This window comes from Microcaecilia unicolor, chromosome 13, assembly GCF_901765095.1.
Source record: "Microcaecilia unicolor chromosome 13, aMicUni1.1, whole genome shotgun sequence".
Classification (NCBI taxonomy): domain Eukaryota; kingdom Metazoa; phylum Chordata; class Amphibia; order Gymnophiona; family Siphonopidae; genus Microcaecilia; species Microcaecilia unicolor.
The window spans coordinates 53,510,343-53,536,759 of NC_044043.1; the positions used below are offsets into that span (position 1 = coordinate 53,510,343).

Here is a 26,417-nt window from a genome sequence, read left to right on the forward strand (position 1 = left end):
GTCATAGCTGATCTACAAATACAGACCCAAATCCTATTTTCTGGCATGGGAGATCTCATTGCAGTCGAACTCTGCAGTTTCCAAAATCCTCTCAAACCTCAAATTCTGTCGCCTTGACCTTTTTTTCCTGATTTTCATATTTTGTCTGCCATTTCAGCCTTCTGCTTTTCCAATGCTACCATCTGGTTCTCTAGTCCAACAATAACTCCTCTTGCTCTTCAACATGCAGTTCCCTTTCTCTTCTTGCCTTACAATGTCTCTAACATCACCATGGAGCTTGGAGATGTTTTCCATAATTTCTCCTCTTCCCTCCTTAAGTGTTTTTTAAGGCTGCGAAACAACTGTTGATCGCAACTCATCTCTGGCAACTCCCTCGCATATGGGGACTTCCTTTGGTGATAGTGACATTTATTTGTTCAATATATCATTGCATTTGATTTCATTTTATTATTATTTTCAAGCCAATAGAATGTTTGTATACTGCTCCATTCAAACTATCGCACATCTCCTCCTTCCAGGTCTGGGACACAGAGTCAAGCACATACAAGGGGTTGGAAAGAATTCCATTGACCATGCTCTTCATCCTTTCCCCATTTGTTAACATAATATTTAGTAACATACTCTTGATGCATTATAAAATTAAAATACATTTCTTTCACCAACATTGTAATATTCTCATCACAAAACATACTGGGGGTTGGAGGGTGTTGGTATTTAAGATTAACTGTGTGCAGCACAGAAATAATATATAACTGCAGTGTAGGAAGTTAGCACTAGAGATCCCTTCAACTAGCTCCAAAGGAAAAGATGAGGGCAACAGCTGTGCAGAAAACTTGACAGGAAAGCAGACAGCTACCAGAGCTACTCACTTGTCATACAAGATCATAGCATCATTCTGTGCCTCTTGTCCATCATACTGTCCTTTCTTGGCAGCAAGCTGAGACTGGAAGTTGTCTGCTGCCAACCAGAACTGTAAAACATTGACGGCATCCTCCTTCTCCATATACTAGAAAAGCAAAAATTGTGTTACTAAGCAGCACATGCAGTGTGCCCTACAAAGGTCACCCACAAAGAATGAGAATATGAAATGGTAAAAACTGACATCACTTGTGAACTCCTAGCCAAAATCATGTGGGAATTGGGCTATCTGGATGAGTGCCAGGAGACTAAGTTTTATGTTGAAAAATTATTTTCAATAAGTTCATCTATTGTAAATGTGAATGTTTATAGAGGGCATAGGATGAAGTTAAGTGGAAATAGGCTTAGGAGGAATCTAAGAAAATACTCTTCAATGGAAAGGGTGGTGGGTGCGTGGAATGGCCTCCCGGTGGAGGTAGTGGAGAAAAGGACTGTGCCAGAATTTAAAAAGGCCTGGGACAGGCACGTGGGATCTCTTAGGAAAAAGGAGGAGTTAGTGGTTACTGAGGATGGGCAGACTGGATGGGTCATTCGGCCCTTACCTGCTGTCATCTTTCTATGTCTCTAAATGGTACAGTAGCATGCACACTAGTACATTAATACGAATATTTTCATAATTTCTGAATTTTAAAATGTGGACTCAGACGATCTGGAGAGATGAGGCTATTCTCACATGCCTGCGAGCACAAACACTGAGGAGAAGTATTTTACCTCGGAGAAATAAAAGAGTGCCGATTCACAGAAAAGTATATCGGCCGGTACACGTTCCACTTGTCAGCACCCTCGATCTGTATTTACAGAAATGTTGACTTCGGAGAAACTCGCTAAAGTGCCTGCCACAGAGTGGGAACAAATAAGCGAGGTACATGTGGGGATTTCATATCAGTAGGACAGTTTTTTTGGTGTCATGTGATAAGCCACAACATTAACAAGGCTACTCCCGGATTGCAGGTGAAGTAACCAACCAGAGTTTTTAACAATTATTTTTAGTGATTAACATAATTATAGGATCAAAACAACACACATTTCTTAATCTGACTCATAGAAATGCCAGTCTTTTTTGTATGCATATCTTGGCAATATAAAATGCAACATCAAGGTCCCTTCTCTGGTTTGTGCATCTGTGGCAGTATTGAAAACCATTACAAACTGTGGCAAGCAAATAGAATACTAATCAAACTGCAATGATATTGTAATTTCTGCAGAAGCTTTGTCAGAAAGTACTGGAACAGCTTACTATACTGATATCATGCAAGGAATGGATATCAGACATGTTAGCACTGTTGGTGAAATGACAATTACCGGTTACAAATTACAGAAACGGTCCATTATATTTTGTGTGAGTTTCAGACCTCTTTTTTTTTTACAAACTTGCATTTTATTCATAAGTTCAAACACCTTACAATTATACCATGTCATATACAGCAAAATAAACACAAGCATAGGATAAGCACAAGACAAGGTGTAACCTTATCCATAGCATCATTATTCATTCTTGAAAACCAGCTATCAACATACACCTCTTTCCTCTCCTCTCTACCACCTCAGGGGTTCCCTTTTATAATTTTATTCAATGGGGAATTCTCAAAAGACAGGCCTCTTACACTGTTCCTTGCGTTGCCACCATGTCCCAAAAGGTTCCTACACTTTTGAAACTTCTCCACTTATTTGGTAAACTGTCGTCACGTGGTCCAGCCCTCAGTTAGCTGGAACCTCCGGCTGTTACCAGCATTCAGCCATCAGTAGTATTCGGTCTGCAGCTGTGTACATATGTGATCGATAGAGCTCTCCTCCTCTGCCTCAGGATAGGCCAATTAGCAAGCAGTGATTCTATTTGCTTGAGCTCTTTAGACTACATAATAATTTCCCACAAATCCCACCACCTCATCCCAAAGTATCTGAATCTTTAGGCAGGTTCATCAAATACACTTAACAGTCCCCACCCTGACCATACTGCGCTACATTCAGTGTTGCCAGATCCAAAAAGTTTACTAATTTCTTGGGGGTCTAGTGCCACCTAAGCATTTTATAGCCATCTCCACAATGCCTGCTTGACAGAAACCCTTAAAAGCAGTCAAATTTTCCCACTCATTTTTTTTCCAAGGATCTGGCCTAAGTCTTCCTCCCACCTCTTAAAAAACAAAACAAAACTCTTAGGCATCTATGTGGGTTGAGATTGCCATGCAGCATATATGTGGGATACCTTCCTTTAATCAAGCCTGTACTTAGTGCAGTTCTCATGACAACTCCTCTTTACTCAAATCCAACACAACTCTATATTATTTTTACTTAACTTTTTTTTTTTTTTTTTTAACACACTCAAGTAAAACCAGCAAGAATCAAAAGTGCAAAACCAGTTCTCATATAAATCCCTCATCTCCCACTTCACCATCTCCTCCCTCTGAGATTAATATCTGTCAAATGTGACCCACAAAATTTCACTCTTAACTATAATGTCAGCTCCATGGTTTTAAGAATGTGGGACTTGATTCTATCTCCCCTCTAAATCAAACTTTTGTTACCAATTCTTTATACTCCAGATTTCTGCCCTTTGCTATAAAACGGTCCAGCTTACCCTGGGAAAACTCCTAATGTACTGAAGAGGAGAGGGATTTCACAAATGTCTTGCCAGTCAACAATCTCCTGTTCAGATCTCAAGTGATAGTTCAGTAAAGAGATTACTTGCCTTTTCCCAGGCTTAGCCATACCACTTAGCCCACAAAGGAATAGTACCTATAGAATCTTGCTACAAATCCACCTATCGATTACATTTATGTTTCTTCCACTCTAAAAATGCCCTCAATTGAGTGGCCTGATAATAATCAGGAAGTTCAAAACTGCCATCCCTCCTTGAATCTCATCCAAAACAGTAGCCTGCTCACCTTGGTGGCTGCCATTTCCAAATACAAGCAAAAACCTTGCATGCAATAGCTGGAAATTTTCCCTGGAACAGGCAAGGGAAAGTGCCACAAACAGGTAACCATATCTGGCAGCAATCATCATCTTCAGTGCATTTACTCTCCCTGGCCAAGACAAATTCAAGCCACCCAATGCTCTAGCTCACAGAAAAGGGGAATAATTCATCACATATATGCAATCCAAGTCTAATGTTAAATAAATAATGTGTGACAGGCCATTTAAAAGGACACTTTTCCTTCTTGATCATGTCATCAGAGAGATTAACATTTAGAATCTCACATTTAGTGTAAATGGAAGAAAGTTGGGGGCTTCGAGTAGGCTGTGTTGGCCAGCTATTGCTGGAAGCTATTGATGGGAGATGGTCTGGGTTCTTTAAAATAGGAGTTGAAGTGGTGGTTGGGGGAAACTCAAAAATGTTGTTTACTGAAACTTTCTGTGGTTTTATTAATGTAGATATTAGATTTGATCAGTTATGCTGTTTTATATTAGCAGTCTTTGTATTAGTCTTTATTATTTAGATATGCTCATCTTAAACCTCAACACTCTCTAAAAAGTTTCCAAACCCTCAATCAAGGTAGCCAGCATTCTCATTGGGTTTGGGGTTTGTCAGCATGCTAAGAATGCCATCCTCAAACAATGATACAGTATCTTGTAACTAGCTTCCCTCACCGTCAACAGGGAATAGAGGGCATCCTTGCCTTGTGCCCTGCTCTAACTCAAATGCTTCCCTATTCCCCCGTTCACCCTCACACTGTGGTTTTCAACCTAGTCCTCAGGGTTGGGTTTCTAGAATATCCCCAAAGAATAAGAAAATGAAGGGAAAGAGAAAGAAGAGCAAATATAGTTTTAGGAACAGTGAACCCTGCCACTCTTCTCTCCACACATGTAGACCAGAATCCACAGTTCGATAGTAAAAGTATTGCATGGATTCCAGTTGGAATTTTTGGTTCTACTGACTTGAAATATCGAAGTGCAACTAGCCTGGTATATGTATGGAACACCTGGTGGTTTTTCAAGTTCCCAATCCTGGAGGATTTCACCATATTGACACTGGTCAACTGATATAACATACAAGAATTACTTTAGGAAGGACCAGTATTGGATAAGTACATTTCTGATCAGGATTGGGTGTGGACACCATATGTATGCTATCAACAGATCAAGTGTTTGTGGAGTAAATTATGAGTCAGGCAAATATGTTGTACTAGTCATGTTAGAGTGTTAATGTTTTACAGTAATTGGGTAGTTGTGATAAGTCCAAGTGAGAATATCTCAATTGCTTTTTAACTCAAGTGGTTTGAATATTTAATAAAGTTTTTCAAATATGAGCATAGTTGTTTGGATATAGACAAAGAATTTACATGAGGTTTCATACCAAGAAGGCAAACCTCTCCTGTGGATATCCTAAAAACCCAACTGGCCAGGTGGTCCCTGAGGACTGAGTTGAAAGCCACTGCAGCTAGAGGGCTCTTACATAAGGCCCTCAACCACTGAAGATATCTCCTAGCCAGACCCACTTTCTCTAAAATTCTAAACAAAGAGGGCCAAAAAACTATCAAAGGCCTTTTTTGTATCTGTTGCTAAAAATAGCATCAAATGCCTCTCATGTTTAGCTCTCAATCAAACTTTCTATCCTTCTTATATCATCTGAGGTGTGGTAACCTGGGATGAATCCCAATTTATGCCTCAACTAATCCATGAGAAACAATATTTTAAATTGGATCCATCAGCCAAACGTTGTGTCAAAATCTTAGACACCTCTTAACAATACTGGCCTATAAGAACCACAATTAGCTTGGCTCTTGGCCCTGTTTAAAAACTGTGACTCCAGCTACCCATAGCGAGTATGGTGGTACCTCCTCTTGCCCTAAACAGTTAAATATACATGTAAATGAATCCATTAGCAGGTTGCAAAACACTTTATAAGATTTAGAAGAAACACCATTTATTCCTACTGCTTTCCCAAGTGGGAGTGATGTGATAGCCCAAGATTATTTCATGTATGGAAACAGATTTGGTCAGTATGGGGCCAATATCCAAGGTGATTTAAGCAGGAGGAAGAGGCTCCTGCCCAGCGGCACTTAACCAGGCAGTGCTGTTGCATAACTGGCACTATCCGGCCATCTTGTAACCAGGCAGGAAAGGGGCATTACGGGGGCAGAGTGGGGGTGGGGGAGGTAGCAGTTATGTGGGTGCCGGCAATATTCAGTGTCAGTGCTTACACTGCTAAGCAGGGAGATAGCTCAACAAGCAGTCCAAACTATGCTCATTTAGCTATGCGGGTGTGGGCACTGAATAACAGCCAGCACTTTCATAGCTTACAGGTACCAGCATGTAGCAGTCCATGTTCTCCCCTCTCTCTCATACCCTTCTCCAAAAGAACAGAAGCTTCCCACCTGTGTCCCAACCCCTCTCACCATATTCTCCCCTCCCTCCCTGACTCCCCCCCACAATACAACCCACCAAACCTGTCCCAACCACCTCAATCTCCCCTCCCTGAGTCTATCCTTTACTTCCGTGGTGGTCCAGTAGTTAAATGGGGCACCTAACCCTTACCGTTCAGTGAATCCAGACTGCCCCAATTTGACTGCCCCTATCGGACCCGACCGTTCACTTGTCTATTAGATTGTAAGCTCTTTGAGCAGGGACTGTCTCTCTTTGTTAAATTGTACAGCGCTGCGTAACCCTAGTAGCGCTCTAGAAATATTAAGTAGTAGTAGTAGTAGTAGAAGCAAAACCCACAAGATCCTGACCCTGGCGGCTGCAGCTTAAAAATGGCAACCACAACCTCATCTACCTACAAGATTTTGGAAAAACATACCTAGGTTCACAGTCTGAGAAAAGCAGCCAAAGGGCCCACAGTCAGTCTGAAGGAATGCTTCCAGGATTGGTAGAATGAAAAATACATTCTTTGAAAAGATAGATCTTTGATACAATATTGGGGGCTTTTGCATTACTTTGTGTTTTCTCACATTGATTTGGACATAAATCTGAAAGATCTGAAGTTCTGGTATGCCATACCGCAAATGGGTTTGATATTAGGAGCCACCACCCAGAAAAAGATCTCGGGAATGGGGAATAAAATCAAAACCACCATAATGCCTCTGCAAAGATTTCTAGTTCAACCAAACCATTGGGAAAGGCTAAGCAGGTTAGCAATGTTCATCCTGAAGAAATGGTTACTATAATACAGGTTTGTAAAATCACAAATGGAGTAATCAGATTAAATAAGGAATGGCTCTTTACTGTTTTAAATAGTATTAGGACTTGGAGACATGCTATGAAATTTATAAGTAGCAGATTTAAAACAAATTTGAGAAAAATGGGTTTAAAGTGGGCTTGGACAAGTTTTGGAGGAAAAAGTATTATCCAGTAGACTTCAGAAAATCCCACTTATCTTTCAGAGTGATAAAAAATACACATACTCTTTGGGATCTGTCACAGTAGAGTAGCTGCCTAACAGTTAGAGCAGAGGATTAAGAAACAGGGAAGTCCGATACAAATCCTGCTACTTCTCCTCATTATCTTGAACAAATCACTTAACCCTCATTGTGCCCTCCAGGAACAGAAAATACCTACTTGTACCTGAATCACACCGCTTTGATAGTTTCTCAAATTTACTTGGCTAGTCAAATATATCAGTCTTAGAATATCAATTGCAAACAAGAATAGAAAAATACTCTGAAGCCAAAATTATATCTACTTATAAGAGTCTTTCTGCACAGAAAGCATATTTTTTGCCTTTATGTTTACAATTGCCTCTAATTCTTGCTTTAGACAATCAACATTCCTCTGTGAGTTATAATGACAATAAAGCATTAATAAAACTTACTCAACCTGGCAAAAGTCATTCCATCAACTTACTCTTGTTCCATGGCATGAAATACTATTGATTGTGCTGTAACAAAACAGTTTGGGTCCACTTGTCCATCTTCTCCACATATTTTAGCTGCAAAAGAGAGAAGGGAAATGTGAATAAAGCCAAAGAACAGCACTGCTATACATAGCAACATCCTGTTGCAAGTCACTAACCTAACACCTACTCAATGTCTTTCGATATAGAAATGAAAATCATACTGAGCAGTACGGTAGGAGTTAAAACATATTCTATCCTATGTTTTTTGGTCAATCCATGCTTCTCTCCTCACCTGACTCCTATCAGGGAGTCATTGTCAATTACCAGCAATTATAATATAGGTTAGTGAACAGTCAAGTTACTGGATCTCATATTGTGCAGCTTTGAGTAAGGTAAAAAGCAGACAGACTGCTCCACTGCAGGCTATGCAAAAACCTTTAGAAGTCAAAATCTTGTATAGATTAAAACATCTACAAAAGTAAAGCTCCAAGAGTCTTACATGCTTCATATTCGCTCTCTTCATATCTGTCATTACAGGACCATCATTTTTCTAAAATAATTAGATGTATGCATATATTGTTAACACTTCTACACAGTAAGAGGTACCAGTACCATGAATAAGCTTCCATCTCTGTCATCTAACAGAAAGAGTGGGACAGCTTTCCCAACAGCCACATCCCTAAATAATCTGACCAGCTATAATAGCAGTCTTCAGCTGTGCTCTCCCCCAGGATGACTGCAGGCACTGAGTCAGCATGTTCTTCATGAGAAGCCCAGATATAAATAGGAACCTAGAATACAGCACAATTCCAACAGCAGCACCACCAAGACGTCTGCCTGTTTCTGTTTTGGCTCCACTCTTCCCATTTTGGGTCTTAGCATGTCACCCTGATTTGTATCAAGACAAAAATAAAGATGTGCGCTTGTTATCCCTCCTGCTTCCCTCAGGGTTGGTAATATCCTGCAATCATTCTCTCCTCTATTAACTTTCAGACCTATCAGGACGTTAATTGTGCAATGTCCATCAAATGTGTCTTACCTACTATGTCGATTCTCATCGACTCGGTAATAGGTATTGGTTAGCAGCATCAGGGGAAATGTATTGGTAAAAGTATTAACAGCATCTCGTTCTATACCTACAACAAAGAAAATAAAGAATAGAATAGAGCCCAAAAAGGTCTGCCATCTGGTGACAGAGACTGCTAAAAAAAAAAAAATTCCATTCACAATCAAATACATTACATTATTTTTCCTACTTCCCAAGTTCCTTTAACGTGCTACTGGAAAAGCAAATGAAGGACTTATTTCCAAAACCCACTAAATCCATATTAGTTGCATTGGACTTAAGAAGGGGTTGGAAATAAGTCCTTCAAATAGCATAGCACCTTTCCTCTGATATGTGCCTCCAGTAGCACTGCCAGTGTCTGAGCACACCTACAGTCACACAACAGAGGGACATCCTTAATAATGCTTAAGCTCTTCTCTGAAGACAGAATTTAAAGAGCTTTCTATTAATCTCAATACTGTAATTTCCACATAGGCACTCACAGATCCCTCCTGGAATCAGAAAGCTATACTCTGAGGCAGTGAAAATGCCACTCGCCTCTGCTTAGCTCATCATTACTTAAGCAGACACTACCCAGCTAAAGAGCAGTGAATCCTTCCCTCCACTCTCCAGTAACATCCCATGAAACATTAAATGCAACCAGGATGTTAGGAATTATTAGGAAGGGATGCACAATAAGACCAAGAATATTACAATGCCTCTATCAATCCATGGTGCGACCTCACCTGGAGTATTGTGTTCAATTCTGGTCATCGTATCTCGAAAGAGATTTAGCGCAATTAGAAAAGGCTCATAGAAGAGCTACCAAAATGATAAAGGGGATTAAATGCCTCCCTTTATGAGGAAAGACTAAAGATGTTAGGCCTCTTCAGCTTGGCGAAGAGATGGCTGAGGAGGGGGGATATGATTGAGGTCTACAAAATCCTGAGTGGAGTAGAATGGGTAGAAGTGAATCAATTTTTCACTCTTTCAAAGACCAGGGGACACTCAATGGAATTAAATGGAAATAATTTTAAAAACAAATAGTAGGAAATATTTTTTCACTCAAGAACAGTTAAGCTCTGGGTTTAAATAAAGGCTTGGACAAGTTCCTAGAGGAAGAGTTCATAGTCTGCAATTGAGATAGACATGGGGGAAGTCACTGCTTGCCCTGGGATCAGTAATATGGAATGTTGCTACTATCTGGGTTTCTGCCAGGTACATGTGACCTGGATTGGCCACTGTTGGAAGTAGGATACTGGGCTAGATGGACCACTGGTCTAACCCAGAATAACTATTCTTATGTTTTTAAGAGCTGAATAAAAGAATACAACCTAAAAGTCACTACCTTGAATACCAAGGCATGTATACTTTTGAAAGAGGCAGATTGGGTAATTACCTCTGCAGCATCCAATATAAAACAGAATGCAATATGCACATGCTGGAAGTAAAATGAAGGGTGTTGTGCAAAATCCTGGTAAGTCCACTTTAGGGATCAACTGAGATTTTCTTATCGATATATTTTTAATATGGCTGTTCATTATCTACTTATTTACTTTTACTGAAAAACACGTCAAGTCCTCATATTTGCCACTGAAAATTTTTATCGTATCTGTCTGTGCAAAATCTGGTAATTCCACAGGAAAAAGAAACAAAGAAACAAAAACAAAAAGCAAAATTTCCTAATAATCACTTCGCATGCACAATATTTTTGTATTTGCTAACAACTGTTATAATTAATTTTAAAGAGCTAATTTAGGTTAATTTAATTAATTTTAGTGATAGCTTTGCATAGTAATAGGTGTTTTTATTAAGCATGTGTATGCTACCCTACCTATCACTGCAAAGCAAAGAAAATCCTTTATGTTTTCGAGCATGGCGGCCATAAGTGAAAATGTCGAATTATTCTGCCAAAATACTAAAAAAAAAAAAGCGTGATGACAGCAACTTGAAACAAGCTGTAACAAAAATTAAATCTGGAAAAGGAGCGGCATTTGTGAATGGAAAAAGGACAGAAAATATCACAGAAGTCTACTGGTCCTCATTGTGGTTGCAAACTCTGCTGTATGGATGGTTTAAAATTACCAAAAGCAAGAAATACTCCTTTCAACAAAATTGGAGCTCAAATCACCCAGAATCTGTATTTGAAAGGAATGGTGACAAAATCAGATGTCAAATGGCGTCGACTCCGAAATGAAAATGGGAAACCAAGAAGCTGCAGCTGGCAGTAAGTGGACTTAACAGGCTCTTGCACAAATGAGTTGTATTAAGTACTATTTTTGTGATGTGTACTATAATATGACATGGATATGAAATTTTTAGCATTTTTATACAGTGTGATGTAATACAATATAAAAACATAATTTCTAGAATGCACAATAAATCTGGACCTGTTCCACTAAAAGGTGGCAAAGGTGAAAGATGTCCAGAAATATGTTCCTGAAGCCCACAGAGACTTCTACCAGCAGACTGTAACTAAAGACAGTTCAGCAGATGAAATGAATTTAGGATATCAACTGTTTCTTTTATTAGCACAATTATTGCATTATTAATCAGACATTAATATTTAGACAAAAAATGTCAAGAAATTTTAGATGGTAGTCTTCACATTATTTTTGTTATTCTGACAATGCTTTGATGACATGTAACAAAGGGCCCTGTTTATTACAAAGGCTCGCTAGTGTTCATTAGCACACGCTGTGTAGGTGCCCAAAGGAATTGTAAACAGGGCCCAAAGTTAAACAATAATATAACCTGTAAATGATGGCATTCACAGGGAAAAAATCTAAATACAAGAACTGCTTTTGTCGAAATTTGATTTTTGTGCAATACCCTTCAAATTAAAGAGTACTTGTAGTCTTTTATGCTGAGCTTAACAATAACTGGTTTCTGGGAGCCTGTTGAAACCAGACTTCCCAAATCTGTCCTGGGGACTACACAGTCAGTTGTGATTTTCAAGATATCCAGAAGATACATTTTCATATACTGAGTCTCCAGTGCATGCAACTTTTACCGCCTGCTCTTCATACAATTCACTGTGCAGATCCTGAAAACCAACTGGCTGTGGGGTCCCCAAAGCAGGTTTGGAAAGTTCTGGTTTAGAAATGTCCACTTTAACTTGTAATCAACAGAATTTCACACAAATCCGCCTGACAACCCACTCAGCCACGATAACTCACCGACTATAACTACCTAATCACCCCTTTCTTCTTCCTCCTACTCTTACCTAACCTCAACACAATATTAAATGTATCTGTCACCCTGGAATGACTTTGCTAACAAAATATGTAAGCCACATTGAAGCCGCAATGACTATGTTAACAAAACTATGTAAGACACATTGAGCCTGCAAATAGGTGGGATAATGTGGGATACAAATGCAATAAATAAATAAATAAACAGAATTTTCACCTTTTCTACTGTAAAGTCAGCGCCTCATGCAAGACCCAACTGCTGGCACCTCAGGCAAAACAATAGTAGTAGATAATGAGCCGATACATTGCTACGGGGTCTGTGGTGAAATTTACATTCATAACTTACATGCAGAAGCTTCCTTGCAAGTACAAGATTGCTCTGTTGAGGAACCTCTGCCAGTAGGTGTAAGTGAAGAAAACATGGAAATTGCAAAACCAATTACTAGATGGAAGATTAATCACCACTGGGGTTCTTTACTGACTGTATCTGTATTTTTTAGTCTGTTACTACATAGTACACATAGACAGAAACTAATAAAGGCAGGCACAGAAAAAGATTACGAAATAGACCCCTAGAAAGGGTTTGTTTTAGTTTTTCTTTTTGTGCAAGTACTTGGAAGAGAATGTTTTCTGCAGCTGGTCCCACTCTATGGAAGTTGTCACTTTGAGTTAATGCAGAAAAGCAGTTTGTTATTAGTTTGGAATAAACTAGGTATTTCCTTGCCCCCAGAGGGTTTACAATCCAAGTCTGTACCTGAGGCAATGGAGGGTTAAGGGGTCCTTTTACAAAGGCGCGCTGAAAAATGGCCTGTGGAAGTGTAGGTGCAGGTTTTGGGTGTGTGCCAATCCATTTTTTAGCATGCCTGTAAAAAAAAGGCCTTTTTTTTAATTTTTGCTAAAAATGGACGTATGGCAAAATGAAAATTGTCGTGAGTCCATTTTGGGTCTGAGACCTTACTGCCAGCCATTGACCTAGCAGTAAAGACTCAAGCGGTAACCGGGCAGAAATGACCTATCTGCGCTAATTGCCACTTGGTGTGCGTCCATTACATGCGCCCAAAAATATTTTTTGGATGCACGTCAAAAATGAAATTACCAGAAGAGCCATGCAGTAGTCAGGGGGTAACTCCATTTTGGCTCGCATTGGGCACGCTTAGACGCGTAGACACTTACGCGGCTTAGTAAAAGGACCCCTAAGTGACTTGCCCAAGATCACAAAGAGCAACAGTGGAATTGGAACCGTTATTGCCCTGGTTGTCAGCTTTAACCACTAGGCTATATCTCCACTTATGTTAATTTATAATTTGCTTTGAAATATTGTAAATATTTTACTATGGATTGTCTCACTGTCATAAAAGGCATCGGGCCTTTTATGACAGTGCTAGGGAGGTTTGGAATCCATGTGCATATTCCTCCCAGCATCCTTTAGGGGCAACTCCTCAAGTCCAACTACCCCACACTCCTTCCAACTACTTAGCAGGAGCTAGGGAGTTCTGCAGCCAATTTGCATATTTTTCTAGCCAATTTACATATTTTTCCATCATCTTCTGCAGCCACTCCCTTCCACCATGATCTACTTGAACTGCTTCTCCAACCCTACATTCCATCCATCTGTTTGCCAGAACAGGTATATGGCACACCGATGCTAACTCTCCCCAATCTTACTCCCCATTTCAAACCATTATATACTTCAAGGCCACACTGCCCATTCTTTACTTTCATCACATCACCAGTCACGTTGTCTACTGCCATCTCCTCTGAAGCTTCAATGCTTTCTTCCTTTCATTCAGCCGTTTTCACCTGGTTGTGGGTTCACAGGACAGATTTCTGAACAACTGTGTGGATCAAAGTGCGAGGACAGGTACTTTTACCTACTACAAACTAGCATTGAGAAAAGCAGAATCTCGTCTTTGTCACTGTCATCATGCCTCCCCCTACTCTATTCTATTCTCCTGCTCCATCTCCTCTTCTAATCTGGGTTCATTGATCCCAATCTCGACCTTCTAAATCAACTCTTACCCCACCTATGCAGATCAAACCAAAACACCTCCAATCTTATTCCTCGCTCTTCTCTCCCTTTCTCACGTCATGTAGAATGTCCACTCTCCAACAAGCTCGAATACATTCACAATTTTTCTTCTACTCTGCATCTTCTTGCTATAACTGAGACTCAATTTCTATGACAGAAGGCAGCAATTGAAACAGACCCCTCAGAGAAAAGCTACCTTTTCTCTCATAGATCTTGTCTGATTGGCTGAGATGGTGACGGTGTTGGGCCGCTACTCTCCCTTTCCTATAGGTTTCAACCCCCTCTTCCAACTTGATCTCACTCCTTTTCTTCCTTTTAAGTCTACTCCATCTGCCTATTTGCTCCACTACTTCTCCAGTAAGCTGTCATTTATCAGTCTCCTGATAAGTCCCTCTTCCTTACCAATTCTGACTCCTGATTTTTCTTATTTCTTGAACCACCTTCTTCTTTCATTCTTGGGGACTTTAACATTTATGCTGATTACCCCTCTGACTTATGCCTGTTGCTTTAACCGCCAGCCTTGGCTGACCTCCAGGATCCGCTATGTATGCTCCTGTGCCCACTCTACAGAGCACCTTTGGCTAAAATCCTGTGCCAGTGAGATGAGATGAAGGGGAGGTATGCTGCCAGTTTCACTACAGTCAAATAGCTCCTCTTCTCAAGTCACTTCATCGGCTCCCTATCAGTTTCTTCATATGGCTCAAACTTCTCTTGCTGACCTAAAATATGCATACATTCTGTGGCTCCAAAATATCTCTCTTCCCTTCCTACACCTTTCCTTGGGAACTCCCCTCACCAGGTAAATCATTCTTATCTATATTTTTCTCCTCCCGTCTTGCTGCGTCATACGCCTAGAATAGACTTCCTAGGTCAGTATGCCATGCACAGTCTCTGGCACTATCAAATCCAGGCTAAAAGCTCACTTTTTTGAGGCTGTTTTTAAATTTTAAACCCTCATTCACTGGTTTAATATTCACACAATAAATGAAACTCCCTAATCTCATATTTGTCCTCTTCGTCTCTCTTGAATAGATTTTAAGTTCTGTTGAACAGTCTTTTATGTGTCTGTGTAGAGTGTTGAAAACATCTAATAGACAAATGATTATTATTAGTAGTAAAAGACTTTATTCCCTCTCTGTACCTATGGTTAAAGACCCTGGTGAATAAGACCCAAAATGAGAAGCTCCTTAGTATCAAATTTTGCCTGATTCAGTGGTCTATCAAACATATAAAAGGCAAGTGACCGTACTCACTTGCAAATGCGCAGTAGAGACTTCCCTCTCTGTCCCGCCCCCGCGTCAAGACGTGATGACGGGGCGAGGGGGGCGGGACAGAGAGGGAAACTGCGTGGAAGGGGAGGGAGGGAACCGCTGACGTCGCTACCGCTCCCCCCCCCAAGGTAGCCGCTACCGCCCCCCCCCCCCCCCGGAGTCGCCACCACCCCCCCTTCACCCGGCCCCTCTCTTCGTTATTCAACTTACAGCAGCACCGAAACAGCAGCAAGCAGCTCAGCTTCAGCTCCCGTCGGCCTTCCTTCCCTGCCTGTGCCCCGCCCTCGCCGACGTGACGTCACACGAGGGCGAGGCACAGGCAGTGAAGGAAGGCCAACGGGAGCTGCAGCTTGCTGCTGTTTTGGCGCTGCTGTAAGTTGAATAACGAAGAGAGGGCCCGGGCCGGGTGAAGGGGGGGAGGGGCGATAGCGGCTACCTTGGGGGGGGGGGGAGGGGACATGGGAGGTCTCAGAAGGAGGGGGGGGGCCTTCCAGCTGGCTGGGAAGAAGGCACAGGGGGGGGCAAGGGGCCTTGGAACTGGGAGGGAGGGAAGGGGGCCTTGGGAGCTGGGGGGGAGGGCCTGGGGCCTTGGAACTGGGAGGGAGGGCGGGCAGGGGGCCTTGCAGCTGGGAAGGGGGGAGGACTGGAGCCTTGGAGCTGGGATGGAGGGACAGAGGGGGCCTTGCAGCTGGCAGGGAAGGAGGATGGCAGGGGGCCTTGCAGCTGCAACGGGAGGGGGGCCTTGGGAAAAAAAACATTCCAATACGCGCCCGTTTTAACGGGCTTAACGGCTAGTACATTATAAAGTAAAGAATGCTCATATCCTATTCATGCACTGGAAAAATTATGATTCAATGATTTTTATTGTTGAAAAACCTCAGCACATTTCCAATAGAATTTGAGCAGATTACATATCTAACACATACACTTTAGCATCTAGGTCTTTGCTCACCCTGAACTGCATTACTGCTTGTTCTCCAACAACTTTTTACAATTTCTCCCCCCCCCCGTCCCTCCCTCCCTCCCCTTATCCCTTTCCCCTCCCTTCTCCCCTATCTCAGTTAAAGTCCGCATCCTCACACTATGAGTGCTTATCTTCCACCTCCCCATCACATGTTCATTATCTGTCCTCTGGCTTGAGGTGTCAAAGTCAGCCAGAAAGGGGTCCAGCAACGCCAGAATGTTTTCATAATCTGTGGTCTTCGAGCTCCCAATCTCGTTCTTTCAGTACGCAGCAAGTGGATCATCTGTCCTCTCCACTGAGGAAGTGTAGGGCCCCCCGCAGACAGCCATGACAGTAGTATTGTCCTTTTTGCCACCATTGTGGCTTTTGATACGAACAATCTGCATCCTCTTGGCAAGTATCCTGTCAGCCGTGGATGTCCAAACAGAAGCTGGGCCTCAACTTGCCAATGTACTTCCCAAATGACAGCAGTTTGCTGAGCCAACAGTCTCCAAAAGGTTCTTACTCGCGGGCAGCCCCAGAACATATGGCCCAGTGTTGCACCTTCCCCTTTACATTTGGGGCACGCTCCATCTGGCGATAGACCCATGTGGAACGCCCTTCTTGGAGGGATATAGGCTCTCATTGTAAATTTAAATTGAAGCTCCCAGTAATAGGTTTGATCTGTGTTTTTGCGACAGCCTAAAAGGTGTACTCGCACCATGGCTGCCGTAATTTCGGCTTCCAGCTCTGTACTCCATCTGTGTGACAATGTCTCAAAGTCTGGTTCTTTTGCCATGTCCTTTAGATGTCTGTGATAGTACGTTAATGGGACTTTCTGCTGTGCTCCCAGCGAGAGCGCTGACCCCAGTTCCTCCTGCACATCCTCTGTCAACGCTTCTTGTGGAAGGCTAGTTATGTAGTGCTTTAATTGGTAGTAATGAAACCAGTCTGATGGGTTCAGGGAAAACTGGTTCCTAAGCTCCTCCCATGACTTGATTTGTCCTTTTTCATTCATTGCCTGTTGGAGGTACTCCAGTCCATTGCTCTTCCATCGTTTAAAGGCCGCGTGCGTGGCTTTGTCCCGGCAGAAAATCCAAATTTCCCCAAATTGGGAGAAAGGGGGTCACTCGAGCCGAAAACCCATGGTGCCGGCAGAGCCAACGCCACGCCGCCTGTGCCGCCGGCAACAATTGCGCTTCCACCAATAAATTGGTCTCTCCCTTGTTTTTCCTGTGCAGCAGGTAGCCAATATGCCTCCCCTTCACCTCCGTCAATTCCAGGGGGGCAGGAGTAAAGTATTGTGTGCATCTAAGCCAGTCATTTACATGTCTTAGTCCACTTGCAATGGTCATGTAACGTAAGTTCAACAATCCCAAGCCTCCGAACTCTACCGGCAGAAATAAAGTTGATAATCCTATTCTCGGTTTTTTCTTCGCCCACAAGTAGGCTTGCAGAATTTTATTTAGTCTCTTTTCATCTGGCTTAGACAGGTATAATGGCAAGGTCTGGAACACATACAACCACCTGGGCACTATCACCATGTTATAAAGAGCTATCCTACCCAGGAGTGAAATGGGAAATCCCTGCCACATCTGCAGACTCGACCCCGTGTCATTCAACAGCTTTCTCACATTCCTCTCATACATTTGTGGGAGCTCTCGAGGGATTGTGACCCCTAGGTACTTTATAGCCTCCTCCTCCCATTCCATAGGCAGCGCCAACCTTTGCCTGATAGTGTCTCCCTGCAGCACCTCCAGCGCCCTAGACTTCCAGATGTTCAATGTGTATCCTGATAGAGTCCCAAAATCCTCCACCACCTGCAATGCCCTAATTACTGAGTGTTCTGGATGTTGGGTGATCACAAGGAGGTCATCAGCAAATGCCAGGGCTTTAATCATGCCACCCTCCAGCGGGACCCCCCTCACCTCTCCGTCCATCTGTAGTGCACGGAGAAGGGGCTCCATTGCCAATATGAAGAGAAGGGGCGAAAGGGGGCATCCCTGTCTGGTTCCCTGCCTAATCTCAAAAAATTCTCCCTTCACTCCATTTACCAGTACTGCCGCACGAGGGTTATTGTACAATGCCCTTAACGCATCTCCAAACCATCCCTGGATGCCCATGTAAGATAATAGTCCAAACATGTATCCCCAATCCACCTTGTCAAACGCCTGCTCGGCATCCAAGCTAAGTATCAGTGCTGATTCTTGCTCTCGCTGACACTTTGCCATCGCCAAGAGGAGACGTCTAACATTGCTCCCTGCTTGCCTATTCCTTACAAACCCCACTTGCTCTTCTCCTATAAGATCTGGCAGTAAGTGACCCAGGCGAGTGGCAAGTATGCGGGCCAGGATCTTTACATCGACATTGATCAAGGAAATGGGCCTATAGGACCCTGGAAGTGCTCCATCCTTCCCCGGTTTGGGTATCAAAGTAATTAGGGCTTCATTCGCATATTTTGGAAGTTCCCTGTCCTCCCAATCGCTTGCTCCAGGTATTTCCCCATTGCCTCCAATCCTAGTTTGGGAAGGGCCTTATAATATTCTCCCATAAATCCATCTGGCCCCGGAGCTGAATTCAGGGCCAGAGCTTTAATGGTGCACTGGAAAAATTATATACTAAACCTCCCCACAGTCTTTGGTAAAAATAACCATCAAAAATACAAAACCAAAAACTTAGTGCTAATAGTGTGGGCCCATATTCATCACATGTAGTACAAGAACCAATAAGTGCACCTGAAAAGATGGGGTCCCTGCTTACCTTCCATCCATAGTCTGGGGTATCCTGCAGTGCAGTGGTTGCATGGTTAACTTCTGCCTATCAGGATTCTTGTAAGAGGGGAATAAGGGAACTCATTGTTCATAAAACTGACTAAAGTCTCCACTGAACGGACATAAGACGGGACAGTGAAATGACTACACAGCTTGGATTGTTTTACTTAAATGTTCAATCAAATGAAGGGAGGGGGAATCTTGCACAACAATTCCCGCTGTAACCCTCTTTGGTGTAGCTCAAAGTATAGCACTAAAAATTAATGTTCCACAGTTAATGTGAATTGCCCATTTCATACCAATAGTACATATAAAATAATCTAACTGCAATAAAATTAGACACTGTCTCTCCATCAGTCATATATACCTTATGCATTTTCCCTAGTTACTCCAGTTTTTAAACACACATATAATGACACCAGAAAATACAGTAAACAAAGCCCAACACAGCAAAGTTAAAAAAAAAAAAAAATCCAACATAGTATATGACAGCAGTTAAAGATCCTCATGGTCCTTCTAGTCTGTCCAATACACTGCCAGCGCCGCACCTGCTGCTCCAATCAGGTTACACTCCATCATGATCAAATGCTGGCATAACAAATAGGGCAATCACACAATCATAGAAGAGCGGTTTATAATTTTGGATAGAACCATTTTATTGTTAATATTTGGATAGACCAGCAATTCAACAATGTTGCGAACTGACATTTTACTCGCTATCAACCTTAGGTGAATGTGACACAAAAAAAGAAAAACAAAAAAACCAAACAAACCACACACTTGTTCTTGATTTACCCCCGCTAGCCTCAGGTCACAGACTGAAGAAGTCTCCCCGGCACTGGTACTATTTCCCAATCGCAGGAATTGCCATCAAAGCCCACTCCCGCCCATCTATAACCAGGACAGAGCCTATAAAAAGTCTACCCTGTTTTGCCACATTTTCGATATAGACCGTAGAAGCCCTCCTAGTACTGGCCTTTCCACCTACGCACCGACAAGTTTCTATTACCATATCAGGATCCTTTGTGTTTATCTCGCACATTTTTGAATTCGGTCACCGTTTTCATCTCCACCACCTCCCCTGGATTCCAGGCATTCACCACCCTCTCAGTCTCCCCCCACCCCCAGTCAAACACCAAACCCAAAGAAGACAGAAACCAGAGAACAGCTCTGTAGACTACAAAATGCATGCACTGCTTTTATATCTCTTAAGAGAAAAAAATGAAATAAAACTTAATGCTGAAGGAAAAAAAAAAAACAGAACTAACTACAGGAAAAGGCAGTAATTGAATCCATTTGTCTTCCAGCAGCACTGGAGACTGAAAACATTAATGAGTATTTAATTTATATATAACCAAGATAAAATTACTGCTTTAATATTACTTTCAATATTTTCTTTTGCCTTTGATTTTATAGGTTTAAAAATAAGCCAGTATATTGGTATAAAGTGTCCACTGCAATGATTACTGCTTTTAATAAGACTTCTATCATCCCTCTCTATAAATTTGCTCTGTTCGTGTATTGGTCACTGTCAGGCACCATAAAACATATTTGGCTGACTTTTAGGTACATTTACTGATTGGTTTGTTTCCTTAGGGTCTACCCTCAGCATTCTACCAAATGTTGTCTTTTAAGAACCTTAATTTAACACAAATGGCAATAAAATAATTTTCTTATGGGACATATTAAGACAGCAATCTTCCACGTATTTCATATGGGTAAAAATATTGTTTATATGTCTAGCTTTGCTATCAGGACAAGCTTCACTTGTACTAAGAAGGAAGCTTCTACATGCAAGATATGAGCATGGATTTCAGAACAGACCCCATACCATGCATCAGCTGGTTAACTACTACAATTATTGGATCTTGTATGAGGCACTGATTTTACAAAAAAAAAAGAAGAAGAAGAAGAGAGAATTCTGACGATCCAAATTAGTAACAGTGGATGTTTCTAAACCATGGCTTCCCAAAACTGTCTGTGGGACCCAGGTTTTTCAGGATATCCACCATGAATATGCACAACAAAAATTTATATGGAGACCTAGTATATGAAAATGTAACTCCTGCATGGTCACTGTGGATATTTTGAAAACCCAACTGTAAGTGGGAGTCCCAGAATAAGTTTCTGAACACTGTCCAGCCTCTGTATGGGTCAAAATTTATGCACAGCACAACGGTGCAGGTACTTTTACCTGCTACAAACAATGAATGAACTTTCTTGCCACCACTGTGAAAAGCAGCATTCCCAGGGGTGGGGGGAGTGTTAATGCCTTCCCTCTGTCCTCTGTTCATTTCTGATGGGCCTTTAAACTAATAGTAAACACAAACACTAATATAATAGCTAATGGCAGAAAAAGGACAACTGGCCAATCCAGTTTGCCCAGATGCTGAAAAATGTGCAGTCTGTTCAAGACTGGATGCACATTTTTTCAACATCTGGGTAAACTGACCAGAAGAATTAACTAAGGCCTTTTCTTCAGTGAAACCCTGTAAAAGGTCTAGGACTGAGATGTGGCTTTATGCTTACTGGGTAATACACCTCTGATGCAGAATGAAACTAACCTCCTTCTGTTACTGAAAATTGGGCTCCCAAGATATTGACTCTATTGGCATCACATTAAAGGTATTTATCATATCTACTTTCTGGGTTATTGTGTATAAGTCCATAGTTTTGCCCACACTCATCATTCAAAAATACAAAAGAACCAGTAAGGTACCAGCAGGAGTTGCTGCTGTACTCGATCAACCTCTCTATTTCTATCACCCCTCCAAAGGTTCTTCTGTGCAAAGCAGACTGTGCAGGTCAGACATTGGGGGGGGGGAGGGGAAGAGACAAAGAGACACCTGCTCTTTCATTAATTTAAAACATCTAAGCCCTTTTACTAAAGCTTAGCACACGCTAAATGCTGCATGTCCTATTTTATATATATGCGCCACGTGGCGCATGCTAACATCCGTTAGCATGCACTAAGCTTTAGTACAATGGCCCCAGAGAACTGTTGTGTGGAGTACAGAACAGGGTCATTCAGTCTCACCATATGCAATGTGTGGAATTAGGCTTCACCATCCTTGGATAAAGAGAGCAGCATTTCATTCTTAATCACAACAAGCTCAGGTCCTGGTGCTAAACTAGAATGCTGCTTTTGGGGGTAAAAGTTAAGAGTAAGTAATTATATCCAAGAAGCTTTCTTTATTATTCCAGGAACAGGTTACCAACTTACTTTTCATAAGCTTTCCTGACAAGTCCTTTAGTGCAGAAGAGGGACTGCTTACATTTGATACTGTAAGCTTGGAATATTCTGACTCACTTTCTGAAGTAGCAGACCGGCCTTTACACGCTGCTAGGTGAAAGTCCCCATCCTGGCTTGACAATGGATGTCTCCCAGACAGATTAAGTCTATTAATCAGATCCACCTCTTTTGTCTTCGCCAACAGTGATTGGACTGCGCTGGAATGCTCTATCTGCTGTTCAAGCAACAGGGCCGAGGATGATATTACTGAGTCAGGCCTTTTCAGGGAAGGGGATATTGGCTCCGCCAAAGAGCTGTGCTTAACGGTGTTCAAACTGTGTGCTCTGATTCGGGACCATGTGGTAGAGCGAAAGCTTTCAGCCTCTAGCCAGAACTTAACCAAATGTTCCATTCTACGTAGTTCCATAAACTGAACAAAATACGGAAGCGCTACACTGTCCAGCAGGACCTGCTCCAGGGTCTTTGACAGGCTGGATTTGGTCTCTTGAGCCTTAAAATTCAGACACGATCGACCTAAAAAAAAAAATTTATATAACTTCAGAATGCTTAACAATTAATACTACTATAATAACTTAACTATCTAGAATATAAGAGAATCAGCATAACGTTTATAAACAATACAGGCTGTCCAATCACTTAGTGGAATACTTGTATGTAGACTAATCAGATTTCTGCCTCCTTGAAGGGTACCCATTATGTATTTCAGTGAAAGATTAAACACACTTCCGTTCCCTCTTCCAAGCTTTAAAACAATATAAGCTAGTCAAGACTTTACTAGTTGAATTATTTTATTACCAGACATGATCATATTTGAAGCAACACACCACTCCCTATGAACGTATCAGCTTGCAGGATTTTCTGTGTCCATGAAGTACAGATTTGCTGTGGTGCAGCAATTAAGAGCCATGAAGGTGTCTATTCGTCTGCTTGATATTGGGCCTTCAATAGTGTTGAATATAGAAGATACATTTCTAGAAAGGCTCACGTATCTAACTTCTCACTGCATGCTTGGCAAACTTCTTCCTCTTTTAAAACCATTTTAGTCAATTCTGAAGAATTCATCATTTGATAGATCTGTACCTGTTAACTTAGCTTTTATTACCTCTAAACTGCCTGTCTTCCTTTACTTGTCACCTTAACTCAACTTCCAGCAGTTTGGGAGCTGAACAAGGATCAGAATCAAAACAGTACTACCAGTACGTCTTGATGATCTGCTCCGGTCTGCTGCTTAGACAGAACCAATCTTTTTGTTCTGTCAGGCTCAGTAGCAGCTTTTGATGAAATGGATTTGAGTTTAGGCAGATAGTTCTGTCCTGGTTTATTTTATTCTTGCAAGGCCATACCCATGATGGATAACACCTTCTGTAATCCACAGCTTAGTGAATGCGACATTCTGCAGGAATCACTACTATTTAAGCATTTATCTGGCTCTGCTGGGAACATTTTGGCCAGATTTAATCTTAATTATTTTATTTACACTGATTTAACATTTTCATTGGCACTCAGCTTGAATCAATGTCTACTGGAATTATCACCCTGCATATGTAAGAACTGGCTGTAAACACCAGGCAAACTCAGGCTTTATGGACTTCCCCTGAGGTATCACCAGTGACCTGAATATTAAATTTTAGCTATTAAATTGAAGGTTCATTACCTAGGCAGAAGAATACATTTAGAATTTAAAAGTTTTCTAAATTATGGAAATCTTCAACAACAACAACAAAAAAAAAGCTTACCGATTGCATTCTTATTTATTAGCAAGTTCTTTCATGGACCAGAAAGGCGGTTTATATACAGTGGGGGAAATAAGTATTTGATCCCTTGCTGATTTTGTAAGTTTGCCCACTGACAAAGACATGAGCAGCCCATAATTGAAGGGTAGGTTATTGGTAACAGTGAGAGATAGCACATCACAAATTAAATGCAGAAAATCACATTGTGGAAAGTATATGAATTTATTTGCATTCTGCAGAGGGAAATAAGTATTTGATCCCCCACCAACCAGTAAGAGATCTGGCCCCTACAGACCAGGTAGATGCTCCAAATCAACTCGTTACCTGCATGACAGACAGCTGTCGGCAATGGTCACCTGTATGAAAAACACCTGTCCACAGACTCAGTGAATCAGTCAGACTCTAACCTCTACAAAATGGCCAAGAGCAAGGAGCTGTCTAAGGATGTCAGGGACAAGATCATACACCTGCACAAGGCTGGAATGGGCTACAAAACCATCAGTAAGACGCTGGGCGAGAAGGAGACAACTGTTGGTGCCATAGTAAGAAAATGGAAGAAGTACAAAATGACTGTCAATCGACAAAGATCTGGGGCTCCACGCAAAATCTCACCTCGTGGGGTATCCTTGATCATGAGGAAGGTTAGAAATCAGCCTACAACTACAAGGGGGGAACTTGTCAATGATCTCAAGGCAGCTGGGACCACTGTCACCACGAAAACCATTGGTAACACATTACGACATAACGGATTGCAATCCTGCAGTGCCCGCAAGGTCCCCCTGCTCCGGAAGGCACATGTGACGGCCCGTCTGAAGTTTGCCAGTGAACACCTGGATGATGCCGAGAGTGATTGGGAGAAGGTGCTGTGGTCAGATGAGACAAAAATTGAGCTCTTTGGCATGAACTCAACTCGCCGTGTTTGGAGGAAGAGAAATGCTGCCTATGACCCAAAGAACACCGTCCCCACTGTCAAGCATGGAGGTGGAAATGTTATGTTTTGGGGGTGTTTCTCTGCTAAGGGCACAGGACTACTTCACCGCATCAATGGGAGAATGGATGGGGCCATGTACCGTACAATTCTGAGTGACAACCTCCTTCCCTCCGCCAGGGCCTTAAAAATGGGTCGTGGCTGGGTCTTCCAGCACGACAATGACCCAAAACATACAGCCAAGGCAACAAAGGAGTGGCTCAGGAAGAAGCACATTAGGGTCATGGAGTGGCCTAGCCAGTCACCAGACCTTAATCCCATTGAAAACTTATGGAGGGAGCTGAAGCTGCGAGTTGCCAAGCGACAGCCCAGAACTCTTAATGATTTAGAGATGATCTGCAAAGAGGAGTGGACCAAAATTCCTCCTGACATGTGTGCAAACCTCATCATCAACTACAGAAGACGTCTGACCGCTGTGCTTGCCAACAAGGGTTTTGCCACCAAGTATTAGGTCTTGTTTGCCAGAGGGATTAAATACTTATTTCCCTCTGCAGAATGCAAATAAATTCATATACTTTCCACAATGTGATTTTCCGGATTTAATTTGTGATGTGCTATCTCTCACTGTTACCAATAACCTACCCTTCAATTATGGGCTGCTCATGTCTTTGTCAGTGGGCAAACTTACAAAATCAGCAAGGGATCAAATACTTATTTCCCCCACTGTAAAACTCAGATTAGAATGAACAGGAGTATCTCAAAATGGTTATGCAAGCTTTAGCTATGCCTCATTTATACTGATAGTACAGTGATAGTTGTTATGGGCTCTTGTAAATCTGAGCATATCTTGCCAATACTAAGAAAACTTAATTGGTTTCCAATCAAATAGAATGGCCGATTTAAAATGTTACAAAAAAAAATTAGTGGAAAACCTAAGACCTTTAATTAAAGGGAGAAGAGACCTCATCTGGCCAACGACAATGACTATTTTTGCCTTCAGGCTCATAAATAAATCGCATAAACTGGCCCCATTATCATCAGTCAAAAAAATCCCAATACAATATTACATACAAAATTTTCTCTTTCACTTATTTATATAAAATGAATTAATAATATGCAATACTGCTCAAAAATCACATGTCCAAAGCTTCAAGACTGCAAATCTTGTGATACAGCTTCAAAAGATGAGTGCTGCAAATTCTAAGACAATACTGCCTTGAAACGTTGGACATGTGATTTTGAGCAGTATTGCATATCATTATTTTTGTAGAAGTTTATAAATGAAAGAAATACATTTTTGCATGTTAAAATTGTATTGGGAGATTCTGACTGATTATAAAGGGGCCAGTTTATTCAGACATTTATGAGCCTGAAGGCAAAAAAAGTCATTATGGTTGAACAGACGAGGTCTTTTCTCCAATTAAAGCATTTTTATTTATAGGGATTTATTATTAACCGTTATGAAGGTCTTTAGTTTTCCACTGTGTTACCCTGTGAGTATGTTTAGTGGATTTTTTTCTCCATCTTTCTATTTTTGCATGATTTAAAATTTTGACA

At 41.6% G+C, this 26,417-nt stretch overlaps 1 protein-coding gene across 1 annotated transcript in view; it reads right to left on the minus strand.

The window, feature by feature from the left end:
* AKAP10 (A-kinase anchoring protein 10) overlaps nt 1–26,417 on the minus strand; it is an 80,980-nt gene that overhangs the window by 31,409 nt on the left and 23,154 nt on the right. Inside the window, 8 exon segments of the mRNA XM_030185772.1 lie at nt 870–1,006; nt 1,630–1,675; nt 1,677–1,751; nt 7,702–7,786; nt 8,733–8,774; nt 8,777–8,797; nt 8,800–8,829; nt 22,170–22,712. Coding sequence (XP_030041632.1) covers nt 870–1,006; nt 1,630–1,675; nt 1,677–1,751; nt 7,702–7,786; nt 8,733–8,774; nt 8,777–8,797; nt 8,800–8,829; nt 22,170–22,712 — 979 coding nt within the window.